Source organism: Onychomys torridus, chromosome 8 (assembly GCF_903995425.1).
Source record: "Onychomys torridus chromosome 8, mOncTor1.1, whole genome shotgun sequence".
NCBI lineage: Eukaryota > Metazoa > Chordata > Mammalia > Rodentia > Cricetidae > Onychomys > Onychomys torridus.
The window spans coordinates 66,154,973-66,169,748 of NC_050450.1; the positions used below are offsets into that span (position 1 = coordinate 66,154,973).

The following is a 14,776-nucleotide window of genomic DNA, read 5'->3' on the forward strand; positions in this document are numbered from 1 at the left end:
TCTCCGAAAATTCCCTGATGACCGTGGAGACACTTATATGACAGGCCAGCCTCTGCCCAGAGCCTGCCCAAGTCTCTGCAGTAATGAGAACGGTCACAACCCTTCTTCTAAATCATCTTCTCATTACTACCTTCCCTAGTCCTACAAAGACCCCGATACAGGTGTCACCTTCCCCTTTGACAGACAGCGAAGATCTAAGTGGGCAGATCAGTTGGTAAAGTGTTTAACCTGCACAGCTGAGGACCTGAGTTCACTCAGCACCTACATAAAAAGCCAAGTGTAGGGAGCTGGAGAGATGGCTCAGTGGTTAAGAGCACTGGTTGTTCTTCCAGAGGGTCCGAGTTCAATTCCCAGTATCCACATGGCAGTTCATAACTGCCTTTAATTCCAGTTCCAAGGGATCCAACACCCTCACACAAACATACATGCAGGCAAAACCCAAATGCACATAAAGTAAAAATAAATTTAAAAAATAAAATAAAGGGAAAAAAGCCAAGTGTAGTGCCCTTGGTTATAATCCCAGCACTGGATCACCAGGGTTTGCTGTACAGACAGACAGACAGCCTAATTGGTGAGCTCTAGGTCTCAATAAGAGACCATGTCTCAAAGGACAAGATGGATACCACCTAAGGCTGTATTACTGTAGTAACTTCTAGTTTACACGTGTGGGGAGGAGTTAAGAGTGAGCTCCGCCATCTCTGCATCTCTTAGCCATAACTAAGTAAGCAGTGGGACCAGAGCGCTTGGCCAGATTTCCTGCCAACAGCCCCTCTGCCTGGCTGACAGCCTATCCACTGGTCTTTCTTCTCAACCTGTTCCCCTAGAGCCTGGCCAATCGGCTCAAGGAAAACATGGAGAAGCTGACTGAGGAACGGGACCAGCGCGCTGCAGCTGAGAACCGTGAGAAGGAACAGAACAAGAGACTCCAGAGACAGCTCCGTGACACCAAGGAAGAGATGAGCGAGCTTGCCAGGAAAGAAGCCGAGGCCAGCCGCAAGAAGCATGAGCTGGTAATGTCCTGCTCCTCATGGGTCCCAAGCTGGAGCCCCCCACCCCCAGGTCCTGCTAAGTACATGCCCACCTCACCCTGGGCTGTGGGGGGCATTTCAGTCCCCAAGTCCTGTTCTGTATACACTCACCTCTCCCTGGGTTTGGGTGGGGGACAGTTCAGTCCCGAGGACAGGCAAGAGAGTCAGGGGTGGCCTCAGAAGTCTCCATCGGGTGAAGCCCCCACCCGGCCAGCCTTGTAGCCCTTGACTAGAGAAGCCTTTGGAGGCTTCAAGTAGCACCAGGTAGCTCCTGTCTGGCAGCAGGTAACTTGCTACAGGCTCCTTCAGAGATGCTAGGGGACAGTGTGGCCCTCCTGTACACTAGACCCCCTCCTCCTAGGAAATGGACCTGGAGAGCCTGGAAGCCGCTAACCAAAGCCTGCAAGCTGACCTAAAGCTGGCGTTCAAGCGCATTGGGGACTTGCAAGCCGCCATTGAGGATGAGATGGAGAGCAATGAGGATGAGGACCTTATCAACAGGTAAGAGGTAGCGCCTCTGGTGTCTCAGGTGGGACAAAAGCCCTAGGTGGCAGCTGCAGCCGTGGTGGGTCATCCCAGAGCTAAGCTACCAAATCACCCTCCCAGTGCTAGACCCAGCTGGGAGAGGCTGAGGGTGCCAGGAGTTAGGAGGAGCTCTCCCGTCCTCCCTCCTTCCCAGGCCTTCCAAAGCCTCTGGCACTGCCTGCTCCCCATGAGTTATCCCCCAGTTTAGCTGCACTTCCGATGGCGGCGTCTGCTCCACTCCAGGGAGAGCAGAGATTTAAGGGTAGTGGTGCCTCGCTACCATGCTAGAGATTTTCCCCCATAAAACCTACCCAGGGAATGGTTTTGGAGAAGGAAAGAGATTTGTAGTCCTAGGCTGAGGAGAAAGTCACAAATCCAGAGGACCAGCAGTGTGGGTGTGGGGCTGGGACCTAGGTAGATCCTGGAGATCCCCCACTTGCTGCCTCTGGGTCATGTCCCATCATATGGGCAGGGCAAGCAGGGCAAGGCAGCCCAGGAAGCTTGCTCCTTTGGGATGAGTGCTGGCAGTGGATCAGGCATGGTTCTGAGGATTGTGTTACTCACTTCTGCCTGATCTCAGCTGGCCAGAGCTGTCATTTACTGAAGAAAGAAGTATGGATGAGGGTACTCCTCAATTTGTCTGTTGATTCCCCCCGACCCATCTGCTTCTTCTGGCCCCTTTGCCCACCATTTTCTTTCTGTTTCCAGTTTGCAGGACATGGTGACAAAATATCAGAAAAGAAAGAATAAACTGTGAGGACCAGAGTCATGTGCTCTTTGCCTCTCCCCATGGGTGACTAACCATCCCTAACACAGGGCTTCCTGCCGGGCCCCTGCTGCATGCGGCACGCAGACACAGCTTCACACTCTCTCTAGCTGGTCTCTAATGCTAACACCCACTGACTGTCCTTAGGCTGGAATGGAAGAACTGGCTGGCTGTGAAGTGTGTTCCTAGAAGGCCAGACTGACCCTCATAGCCCCAGTAGCCAGGATGAGGCTCCATCTGGCTCCATCTGCCTGACTAAGCCTCAGCCTCCCCTCTCTAGGAACCAAGTGTGGCCACCACCCTGGCCTGTCTCTTTAGGGGTCCAGTGTTCAGGATACACTTGGGCTCTTGGAAGCCAAGCAGCCTGCAAGAAATAGGTCTGTTGTGTGTTTAAGGCCTGTCACCTTCCTTAGGCAGATGAGGGTTGAAGGTGAGGGGCATCTCACAGCTGCTTGTATGGAGAAAGCATTCAGGCAGGTAATGTTGGGCAGCTCTGCTGTGGCAGGAGAAGGAGGCAGCCGGCTGTGTTTACTTTGCTCCCTGGGGCACCTCGGGCAGTGGTGGTGCTCCTGGGGGCGGGAGGAGGAACCTATCTGTGTTGGTATGTCTGTCAGGTGGTAGGAGGCCTAGAACATCTGCCCTTCTCTGTTTTCTCTTTCCAGCGGGGTGGGGGAGCTGGAAAGTGGTGCGGATTTGCTGATCCTCTGTCGAGTTCGGCAGGGCTGCTTTGGAGGTTTTTTTTTTTTTCAGCATAGGACTGAATTTCCTGCCTGGCAGGCCTCCTCCCCTGGCCAGGATGGGCTGGCGGCTGGGCAAAGGAGTCCGGGAGAGCTAATGATAAATGTAATAGTGTGTAACAGTGATAGAGGGCCGCTGGAGCCCGGTTGTCACACACAATTAATATCCCCTGCCGTTCTGCCTCCGTTTGTTTGTTCCCCCGTGATTCGGCTCCCAGTTAACTAATAGCACATGAGCCCGGACATAAATTGTATTTGACGCGAGGTTTAATTCCGACCATTTAAAATTTCAACTGCCCCCTGAGCCTGCCTGCCCCTGGAGTTTGTTTACGGGCCTGATTATTTAAGGAAGAGAACCTGAACAGTGTCTGGATTCTTGGAACTAAAAGGAAGGTGAGGGCAGGCCGGCCAGCTTCTTAGCCCACTGACTGCTCTGAATGTAAGGAAGGAAATTCATATTCTGGGCCTCAATCTGTCCCCGGTGTGTTCCATCCTGCCATCCTTGGGCAGAAGGAGCTCCGAGGGCTGATAAAATGTGCACTGAGGATCATATTCTGAATCATAGTTGGGCACACACAGACTCAACACACACACACACACACACACACACACACACACACACACACACACACACTGCACTCGAAGCAGGTGCATGAAAACGTGCAATTCTAAGCAGACTCCACTGATGGCAGAGGGCCTCCTTCCTCAGCAGCTCCAAGTTATCGAACGAGCATGCTAAGGCGGGCAGAAAAATAATGTTTCGATTTACTTAGAGATACAGTTGTTATTGCCATAACCTTAATGAAAGCAGTAAACAGTGCAGTATTAAGGGAGATTTATACAGAAACACTTTTAACATGTAGACATAGATTTTGCGATGCATACAGCACCTCCTTTCTAAAGGCAATCAATATGGTTATGAACGGCGGTGATAAATTACAGGCTCTGAAGCTATAGAGGAAGGGGTTTTGCACGGGTGTATAAATCAGGTGGTACTGGCGTTCCATGGGACCCGTGCACCACAGTAAATCTGCCAGGCTCAGATGGGCACAGAGCTTGCATTAGTGGTTTGGGGGCCGCCTGCTAAACTCCTGTTTACCCCGGGCATCGGCAGACCTTGTCTCTGTTATAATTCTGTATTTGATGGAAGCCTGTAAAATATGCCTCTTTGTTCCCCTTCCCCATATGCCAGGCTCTCTCATGGTCCCCAGATCTTTGGTTTCCTCTGATGTGTGTGTGTGTGTGTGTGTGTGTGTGTGTGTGTGTGTGTGTGTGCGCGCATGCCTGCAAGTATACATGTATGTGCCTGTGTGGCTATTTATTCAAGAACATAATTCAGGACCAGGCCACTCCTGTTGACAGAGACAAAAGGAAATTTATATCAAGGAGAAATCTCAGCCTATCCGTAGCAGGGGATCTTAGAGAGCAGACATTTTGCAGAATTTGCAAAGCATTTGCACTGAGAAACCATCTCTATGCCCCACTGCTTCCGGAGGGGTCATCATGCATCTAGCCTCAGAATAGACTCTGAGGCTTTCTCGCAGGTCCTGGGGTCAGCCTGTCCAGCAGTAGCAGTGGGGAGCAGGGGCTGGAGTCTGCCTGGGGGAGGGATGAGGAGCCCAGAGAGTCAAAGCCCTGCCTGGAGACTCTCTGAGCCCACTGGGCTTTCTGGAGCTGCCCAGATCCCGAAGGCACCACCAGGCCCTGAGGAAGGTGCGGCTCCTCTCCCCTTTCTTTCCCTGTTTCTGAAAGCCAGGGACACCACAAGCTGGTCTAGGATGTGGCTGGTGCTTCATTAACTTCGGTTTGTATTGTTAGCAGCTAAAGAGACCTTCAGGCTCAAGTTAGCTCAAGTCATGTGAAGGTCCTGTCTTCTGTCCTGTGTACGACTGGCAGCCCTGCTTTTATAATGAAGACGTAGAAGATGGTAGTAATAATCATAGTCACAGTGTGAGGCATCTCAACAAAAAATAGCAACATAGGCCTCAAGGGGAAGCTGAAGGGCCCAGGAAAACACACACACACACACACACACACACACACACACACACACACCACACACATACACACCTATTTGTTTGGCTTTCCAGATAGGGTTTCTCCGTGTAGCCCTGGCTGTCCTGGAAGTCACTCTGTAGACCAGGCTGGTCTTGAACTCACAGAGATCCACCTGCTTCTGCCTCCCGAGTGCTGGGATTAAAAGTGTGTGCCACCGCTGCCCAGCAATACACACATATTTGTGTGGATATATGTATGTATGTAGATATAGGTGTGCTACAGCATATGGCCTCCAGGGATTGAACTCAGGCTTGGTGGTGAGTGCTGTTACTCACTGAATCATCTTGTCAGCCCTAACTAAGACTTCTCTTTAACCAAGCGCCATTAGGCTAGAATTGCGAAGTAGCTGGCCCACCTGCCATGCTTATCTGGTCGGCCAGCTGACTAGCCTGTCACTCATACCTGGAGGAACGGGTGGTACCTCCACACTTCCCAGGATCTTCTTAGTGGCTGTCTGTCACACAGTGTGGTCTGCTGAGGGACTGGACTTGGACGGGATGGGCACCTCATGGGTTGACGTGCTCACTCTAACCTTTCTGTCTTCCCTGACTCACTGATGCGCATGCCATCTGCATTCCATCCCCCACAAGGTGCGCCCTCCTCCCTTCTTGCTTTCCTCCGGGCCAGCTAGCGGTCGGCCAGCTAGCGGTCCTCGGCTGTCTGGCCTTGCCTACCTCTTCGCTCCTTACCCCCACAGTGAGGGGGACTCCGATGTGGACTCAGAGCTGGAGGACCGGGTTGACGGGGTCAAGTCTTGGCTGTCAAAGAACAAGGGCCCTTCCAAGGCAGCTTCTAATGATGGCAGCTTGAAGAGTTCCAGGTGAGTACTTGGCCTCAGGCAAGGAGGAGAAGCCATCTCAGACACCGGTCATGGGTGGGCAGTGTCTTGGTACCAAGGGTGCCTCCCTCAGGCCATGTGTACACTCTTCTGGCCTGTGGAAAGAACACAGAAGGCCAGCTGCTTAGCCAGGTAACGGTTCCCTGGTTGGGTGTGAGCTCTTGTATAGCAACCATCTAACCGTTGGTGCCTTGAAGTCAAGACTTGGGTAGGGCACTGGGGACTGTGGGTCCTGGAGCCCCGCACAGGGCGGCCCCAGTGGCTCTGGACCGCTGTCCTGTCCTCCATAGAGCAGTAACGTAAAGGCTCCGGTTCCCAGAGCTGCGTTTCCGCCGCCTCCTCTTGCTCTCTGCGGCCCTGTGCTTTTCATTGCCCACCCCTCCAGACCTGCCTGCTGATCTGGGGGCTTGCTCCCCTGCTCTCCAGCCAACCGTAGTCTTCCGATCACACAGACAGCCGCTTGGAGAAGCCAGAGCTCCCATTTTTGCATCCGTCGCTGGCCAGTTATGGCCTACTCCCTGCACCCCTTCTTACACAGAGCTCCCTGCACCCCTTCCCCACCTCTCCGGAGACTGTAGGCAGGCTGAATAGAAAAAAAAGAATCTCTCTCTTTCTTTTCCAACCCCCCCAGGCTCCTTCCCCCAAGTCCAGCCCCTCACCACTAGCACCCAGCGGCCCCCTGTAATTGGTTTAATTTATTCGGCCAAACAACATTTTGTTATTGCAGATAATGCCGCCTTCCCCGCCCGCTGCCGTTCACCACAGTGTGGCACAGGGCTCCAGGTAGTTGACAATGAAATAAATTGAACTAAACGTTTTAGAGGGGGAAAAGTGATGAAATAGAACAATAGTCTAATTTACATGACATTCTCCATGAAGCTATTTTCACTGACGCAAATTATTTTGCTTCATTTCCTCGGATGCTCTTGCCACCGCTTTGCCAGGGCTGTGCGGGTTTTCTCCTCCTTCCTCCCTCCCACTGTGTCCTTATTTTTGTTAATGCCTCTCTCTCTCTCTCTCTCTCTCTCTCTCTCTCTCTCCCCGCCCCCCCCCCCTGTCATTTATCCACTCTGGGTCTCTCCTCTTGGGCTTCCGGTCCCACTCAGGACGGCTCTCAGCAGCCTTCCTAAGGAGGGCAAGGGGCCAGAGGAGAGACCGGCCTCTGCACTCAGCTCCCTCAGCTACCGCAAGAGGCTCACCCTGAAGGACTCCATCGGGGGCACTGGGGACCAGGACTCACTCCTCACTACCCTGAGTGAGCGTGCCACCTCCCCTGAAAGGCCCCCCAGGAAGGCCCGTGTGGGCCCCAGGGAGGAACCCGACCAGGCCCAGGGCAGGAGGTGTGAGGAACAGGATGACTGTAGCTCCATCTTCTCAGGAGCTGGGAGCCGTCCTGGCCGTGGTCTGGAGAAGCGCTGGCCAGGCTCAGACTTTGACCGAGCCTCCACGGTCTCTGCCCCAGTCAGCCGGGCCTCCTCAGCCACGCGTGGCTCTGGGGAGGACAGGGCTCGCTCCTCACTGAGCTTCTCACTGTCAGGCTCACCCAGCTCCCGCCGCAGCACATCCAGGCTCGACAGCCTGTCCAGGACCCTAAGCCCTTCCTGGAACAGGGCCTCAGGCCTGGGCGGGGAGAGCCCTGACTCCCGGCTGTCCCTTGGCCTGGATGAGTGGGATGATGGAGCCAGTGTGGCCCTCAGTGAGGCACACTCACAATTCAGCCACCCGTCACCACTGGCCCGGAGTCTGTCTGTGCCACCCCAGCCACGGGGCTCTGCCTCATCCTCAGCCTCTGTTGCTGAGGGCTCCAGCATCCGACCAGTCAGCCGCCACTCCTACCTGGATCCAGACCTGGAGGCTGCCATTAACGAGGTCTTGAGCTACAAACCTGTGCCTTTCAAGCGGAGCAGCCTGGAGCCAGACTCTGAGGATGATGACCGGAAGAGCATCCAGAGTGCCCGGAGTGCACAGCTGGATTGCCCAGAAAGGGGCACCAGCATCCGCCGCTCTGCCTCTGCTGTGGATGTCTCTGGGTCCCGCAGTGGCCACAAAAGCCGGAGCAAGCGTAGGAGCAGACGGAGCAGCCCCAGCTCCAGCTCCAGCTCCTCCAGCTCCTCCAGCTCGGAAGGTTCCTCAGAGCACAAGCGGCGGAGGAAAGGGCGCTCTCGGAAGAGCAAGAAGAGATCGAAGTCAAGAAGAAAGAAAACAGAGACCGAGTCCGAATCCGAATCCTCGTCCAGCGGCTCCACTGTCTCAGGCCACAGCCGCTCCAGTGTGAAAAGGGGCCCAGCCACAGACATGGAGGAAACCGCGCAAGCGCCCAGACGGTCAAAGAAGGAAGAGAAGCAGCGCAAGAAGGAGGTCGACAGTCTGATGATGCGGTACCTGTACCGGCCAGAGAGTGACTAGCGTAGTAGGTGATGCCTGGCCTGGTGTGGAGTGCAGCATGGCGTGTGCCACCCTCTGTGAACTAACGTGCTCCCTGCCCCCTCCAACCACCACCTCAGGCTCCCCTCCCGGGCCTCAGAGAGCCTCCTGTGTTGCTTTTGGAACTAATCTTCACTACGACTGCCTAACAAAGGTCTGATCAGCTCTGTTTCATAGAAAGTTAAGGCCCCAAGAGATTAAGTTAGTTACCTGCCAAGGTTACACAACTGGGAAGTAAGACTACCAGGAGCTCATGGGATCTGTTTAACACCTTTAACCTTAACTGCTTCTCCATATGGGCCTCACACACCCATTTCGGAGCTCTCATGCAACAAGGTGGACCCAGAAAAGGATACTAGCTGACATGGCACATTGGCCGTGAGCTCTGATGAGGCACTTTGCCCCCTGCTCTGCCGCCTTCCTCCCTAGCATGGATCTCAAGCTGCAGCCTACACTCTACCACACCCTCCAGCAGACCCAGGAGATGCCTGCTGCCTCCCTAGCCTTCCCACCCACACCCAGCCCACACATGGGCGTCACCTCAGCTTTGCTCATCTTGTAAAGTTCTAATGACTAGAAATTAGCAGCTGCTGAGTGACAACCCCCTCTCTGCTCTCCTGCCTCCCCCGGCTCTTCCCCCTTGTGCCTTCCACAGAGAGAGGCAGAGCCTGAATCATTGGGATCCCATTGTTACCGGTTTCCCTGGTGGGTGGTGACATTTCGAATCACCCCTGTTGTGAGATGGTGTGAAGCGTTTTTTTCAGCATGGCACCCTCACAGGGCATGCTTGCTGCTTCCCAGGAGGTACGACCCCAGGCTGTAGCCACCTGGGGTGCTACAGTTGTTTCCTCGAAGCATGAACTAACACACCTGTAGCATGCTTGTGTGGTGGGGCATCTGGTGAATTGGGCAGTGACAAAAGGGGTCTGTTGAAGGTCCCTTCTAGGAACAGAACAAGAGGAAGTTGCCTGTGGCCATTTGGAAATGGGGGAGGGGCGGAGGGGAAGTGATTGAGAAGTGAGAGTGAGGAAATAGATCCAGACCGGGCTTGTGGCAGCTCGGGCCTGAGCTGTGTCTCAGCACTGCTCTGTCGCCTCTCTCATGGCAGATGGTTTCACAGTGCTCCAGGGAGAGCAGGGAGCATTTGTGGCCTTTGTTAGCTCCATCGGGAGCAAAGAGAGTCAAAATATTTGGTCTACGATTTCAGGATTTCAGCCTCCTTTTAGCAGCCTTGCTAAGGACCCCGCACCGCAGGCGAGAAGTCAGTTGGTGCGTGGAAGGGGAAGTCTAGAAATAAAGAACGTCAGGCCTTTCTGTACCCCTTCCCAGAAGGAAGCCAGTGCCTTCCTGGGCCATCCCAGACTGATCGGTGACTAGCAGATCTCCCACCTGAACCCTCCAGCTCCCAGTCACCTTTCGCAGTGAATAAGACAGAAAACCCATTTCTTCAGCCTCCTCTCACCCACAGCTCAGTTGCTTTTGCCTACAGGGAGAGCCACCCAGTCCTGAAAACCTACACTGTGTCACTATGAGGATTAGAGTCAATGCTGACAGAGTGGTCCTCAGCTAGAACATAGCCAACTAATGTGAAGGGGGTGTGTAGGAAGGCCTTTGCTGGCACCACTGCCTTTGAACTGGATATGCTGTGCAAAGGTGGGGGACAGAGCCTCACTGAGGATAAGGACCAGTGAAGAATTCCCAAACACAGAAGGCAGCGTCACCCGGGGCTTTCCCAGCAGGAATTAGCTTGTGTACCAAATTGTTTGTGACAGCACAAGAGCAGGAGACGCTGGCTTGTGGGGAGGAAAGCTTTTTATACAATTTAGTTAAAATGTTCCAATTGCCAGCCCTGACTCTTGCTCTCTCCCCCCCATCCCCCGCCCCGGTGGGTGGCTATAGACGCGGACACTGGCTAAGGATCTTGTGGCCCCACAGCCAGGCAGAGCTAGCCCTGTCCTTGGTTCCTCTTTAGACAACCTGAGGACGTTCTCCTGGGTGCCTGGGGTATGGGAGTGGAGACTGGAGACCCACACAGGCTGTGCCTCATTTACACCTGGACCCCAGCCCTGGCATCTGCCTCACACCCTCTGCTCACAGAATAACCCCACTGCCTGCCTTCCCTCAAAGCCCGTGTTCCTTAGCTGGAAAGCACACCTTTAGCACAGGGTGTGTGGAAATTCGGTGTTAAAAAAAGACAACTGAGTCCTCCTAATTCAGGACTCAAACAACCCCAGGGCTACAATGACCCCCATTTTTTTCTGTGTTGCACAGTTATCACTGAGCTTTATAATTTTGTCCTGGAGATGCTGCAAGGCCCTAAGTGCTTCTGGCCCATCAGAATAAGACTCATTTATGTTCAGTCTAGTTTGTATTAAGTGTGTTTGTGCTATTCTGATTCCTTTAAAAATGGTAATTCATTCATGAGAAATACGATAACTATTAACCAGACTGCCCCATTGCTGAGCCATTTTGCATAATTGAACATATATTTTCCCAGGCTCTTCCTTTCCGCCAGGGACAGGGAGACCTGTCTCTACATATCCCAGCCTCTCCTCCCCTCCCCCGCTAGCCAGCAGGAGACTTCAGGTTTGGTCTAGTTTTCTCCGGTCTAATCTAGTGGCAGAGTGCCCCAAAGCTGAGGTGCAGATTCCAGCTGCGGTCCTGTGACCTTGGTCCAGGTGCTTCTTCCCTCGAACCAGCTTTTTCATCATAGGTTGCTGGGGAGGAGACGACCAGGTTTGAAAAGGACCAGTAAATAAAGGGCGTCCTTGGGTTCCTGGTTCAGAATATAGCCGGCCCAGTGATTGTAGAAACCTGTTGTCCAAGTAGACTGTTATGAGGACCTGGAGGCAGGGCTGTGTCCGTTTGTCACTCAGAGCTCAGGCAACAGCAGCAGCCCCAGGGACCCCAGATGAAAACAGGGGGCCAGTGGAGGTGAAGCTGTGCTGGGCTGTGTCTTCTCCCGTGGTGCATGTGATCGGGGGACAGGAGGGGGCTCTGAAGCTCTGGGAAAGAGAGGGTGTGCATGGAGCCACAGATGAGGTCCTGTAGGAGATCACAGTTCTCCTCCCTCCAGGGGATAGGGCTTCTTCATCCTCCAGTGCCAGGGGCCTAATGAAGACTCCCAGGAGCTAAGGACTTTTCCCATTGGCCCATCCTGAAACAGGTCTTGCCAGCCTCTGTCCTGGGTCTCCATTCCTTTTCCAGTAGAGAATGCCATGATCAAGGATGAATGTCTTCCGGGCCCAGGGGAACCTGATTAGGGGAAATAGTCCAGATCTGGGATCCTGTCAGGAGTGATTGCCTGAGAGTTTCCTCCTTGGACAAGTGGTAATCAGTCTCGAATCTGTGTGGTCTGTGGCTTACCTGCCTCGGAGGAGGGAGCTGAACACTCAGAATCCCTGGGTTTCTCCCCCCGTGACTCAGTCCCAGTTTCTCAGGGGAAGGAGCCAGGAACATGTGGCTGTTTCTTAGGCTCCCACGGAAGCCTGGTCCCTGCTGCCACCAGCCTCCCTGTCCTGATAATCTTCAAAGCTTTCCAAGTGCAAACTGTGTGCTCCTTTCTCTACGTTGAGCATCTCCTGGGTGAGCCCAGGAGGGCGTTGACCCCGCAACATTTGGGTTTTGAAGTGCAGGAACAGAGCCCTGGTTCCCCAGAGTGGGAGTAGTAATTGTCCTTGACCTTGTTCCTTTCTCTCTGCAGCCCAACCAGCCACTGGAAGTCCCTCGCCCCTGACCCATCAGATGATGAACGTGATCCTGTGGACAGCACCTCCAGACCCCGACTCTCCCACAACTATTTGAGTGACAGTGACACAGAGGCCAAGCCGACGGAGACCGATGCTTAGCCTGGGGGAGTGGCTCACAGCTCTCCCACCCCACAGCCTCTCCCAGGAAATAGAGGGGAACCCCTGTCCCTACTTGACTGCCGATCTGCATGGAAAACACCTCGGCTCTCTGTCAGGGGGACTTTCCAGGCTGTGGATGGCTCCACGTGGATGAGGTGGAGGAAAGAGGAGTCTCTCTCTGCAGGGGAACTTCCACTCCTGCCTCAGAAATGCCACGCTCTCGGCGCCTACCCTGGGCCGTTATGGACAGTGTCAGGTGGCCTGGCACTTCACGGAGCCAGCAATGGATCTCCATCTCAGCCTCCTGCTCAGGGATGGTGGATAGGTTACCTGCTGGACCACTCCAAGTTGCTGGGCCCATGGGAAAGAGTCAGGAGGGAGCAGCAATGCCTTCTTCCCTCTGCTGGGGTGAGGGCTTTCTCTTCTCAGTGCCTGCTGTCTTTTTACTGTTTAATTTAAATACCCAAACCTCCATGCAGCTGCATCCTGGAAAGTGGGAGGGGCTGCCGTCGCAGCTGGGCCCTGTGGGATGCCTTGGGAATCTCCTCTCCATCTTCAATCCTCCAGAGGTCCTTTCTCATGCAGCCTGCATCCGGGGACACTGGTGAGCGGAGCCTGGGGGCCCTGGTTCTTAAGAGGTAGTGTGGGGAGGCATGGCAGCCTGGTGCTTTTGGCTTGGGCTTAGCAAGCCTTGTTGGAGTATTAAGTGCAATGAGCAATTATTTAAGAGCTGATCTCTTCCACCTGCACCAGCCCACGGCCTTCAGCACTGCCTTCCTTCTGTCCACAGTGTAACCAGCTCATTTGGTGCTGAGGACTTGCAGTGGGCACAGTGGAAGGTGGAGGTTCTCGTCTGTTTACCAGACCAGAGTCCTAACCCTTTGCCATCTTTTTTCTGCCCGTATCCCTGTCCCCATACACTTACCCCAGACACAGCAACAAGTGGTCTGGACATCCCAGCTGCTTCCCGTAAAGCTCATCCCGTCCACCCCACCAGACTGGGGGCCCAAGGGTGGTGCCTGGTGCTGGACCTGTCTGCCGCTCCCTTCCCTTCTGGAATTGGTTTGTACACATCGGGCTGTGCTCGCCTTGTGGACCTGATTGAGGAAATAAAAGGCCCCTTCCCTCTTGGCCATGTGTGTCCCTGCCTCTCCTTGCAGGCCCAGGGGAAATCTGCTGTGACCCCAGGGCAGGGTTAGAGGTGGGATTCTGATGGGGACATGGAGGAACCACCTTGGCCTGTGGAGGCCTACTCCCAAGCCAGACCAGGGCCACTCATGGAGGGAGCCTTGGCAGGTCACTTGAAATAGGTGAGGAGACTGACTAATGGAGACAGAACCCCCATGTTTCTGTCGAGGCTAGTGGAGTTGGCAACTCACTGGCTCTCAATCTTTCCCCTTCTCAAAACTTTAGTCACTTCAAAGATGACTTTTTGTCAAAATTTGGCAGTATTTTCTCTGTTCCTCAGCCCTTTTTGGCCACAGGAAACTTGAATAAGCTGGGAATGCTGTTTGCATGCCTGCTCAGCCCCTGCCTGCCTCAGCTGCATTTTGGCTGTGCTCCATGGCAGTCATAGGGCAGCTCCTGCGGATGAGCAAGAAACCAAAGACCTCCCCCCCCTTCCTCCTCCAAACATTCATGGCCAGATATATTTCCCACAGGAGTTCAATGGTCTGGGGAGGTATGTGGGAAGGCTCTGGTGATGTCAGCCACCCAGAAAGTCAAGAGAGGAAAACAGGGGAAAGTCACCAAAACAAGCTGGGGAGAACTACGAAGTGGATTCTTCTAGGTGAATCTCACCGTGCAGCCTAGGCTGACCCCCAATTCCCTCTTCTCCTGCCTCAGTCTCCCTAATGCCAGGATCCCAGGTGCGAGCCCACACACTCAGTTTGGGGCGAGAAGGTTTTTGCTCCAGTCAGAAAATGTGTGTTACTCAATCTGCTCAGCAGTTGAGAAAGCTGTCTATTAGCTGCTGTGATTTGGGCGTGGTCCTTTCAGACCAGGAATAATCCCGGTGAGGAATTCACACTCAGAGCTTATGCCTCACCTGCTGCTGTGTGTGTGTCAGCTTCCGACCTGAGGAGTAAATCACAGTGCCTGTCCTCCGGGCACGTGAGAACGAGAAGGTGCTTCAGAGCTGTGAAAAGCGAATCTCTTGGGAAGGCAGACCAAAGGATCCGCAAAGCAGTATCTGGGGCTAGGGCTTGCAGGAGAATGATTGCATGGGTGGGCAGTTACTGCTGGGGCATCCACGGGAAAGAACAAAGGTCCTGAGGCGGAGCAGGATGAACAGTGCTCATACCACAGCTGCCTGGGAAAACCAGAGGCACCAACTACCACCGCCAATGCTTCTCCAAGCTTCCACATAAGCCTTGGCTAGGGCCCTAGGCTCCGGGTTATGAAAGGGCAGCTCCCTTGGTTCCCACTCCCTGAGGCCCGGAAGGCCACCAAAGCATGTCTTCATTTGGGTCACACCTGGAAAACTCCACAAGTTCCTGAATACCCACAGTACCCCTCATCCCCGACATGCCTGTGAGTCCACAAAGCAAAGC

At 54.0% G+C, this 14,776-nt stretch overlaps 1 protein-coding gene across 17 annotated transcripts in view; it reads left to right on the plus strand.

Moving 5' to 3' along the window:
• The window catches only part of Myo18a (myosin XVIIIA), a 100,997-nt gene extending 87,640 nt beyond the window's left edge, over window positions 1-13,357 (plus strand). For 11 of the 17 annotated variants that reach the window (XM_036197298.1, XM_036197299.1, XM_036197304.1 and 8 more), the window contains 5 exons: window positions 825-1,010; window positions 1,390-1,529; window positions 2,262-2,306; window positions 5,812-5,934; window positions 12,080-13,357. In XM_036197298.1, the coding sequence (XP_036053191.1) occupies window positions 825-1,010; window positions 1,390-1,529; window positions 2,262-2,306; window positions 5,812-5,934; window positions 12,080-12,224 (639 nt within the window). In that variant the 3' untranslated portion in view covers window positions 12,225-13,357. The remainder of the gene's footprint in view (window positions 1-824; window positions 1,011-1,389; window positions 1,530-2,261; window positions 2,307-5,811; window positions 5,935-12,079) is intronic. The other 6 variants (XM_036197300.1, XM_036197301.1, XM_036197315.1 and 3 more) reach the window with 1 other exon arrangement.
• Window positions 13,358-14,776: the final 1,419 nt, after the last annotated feature.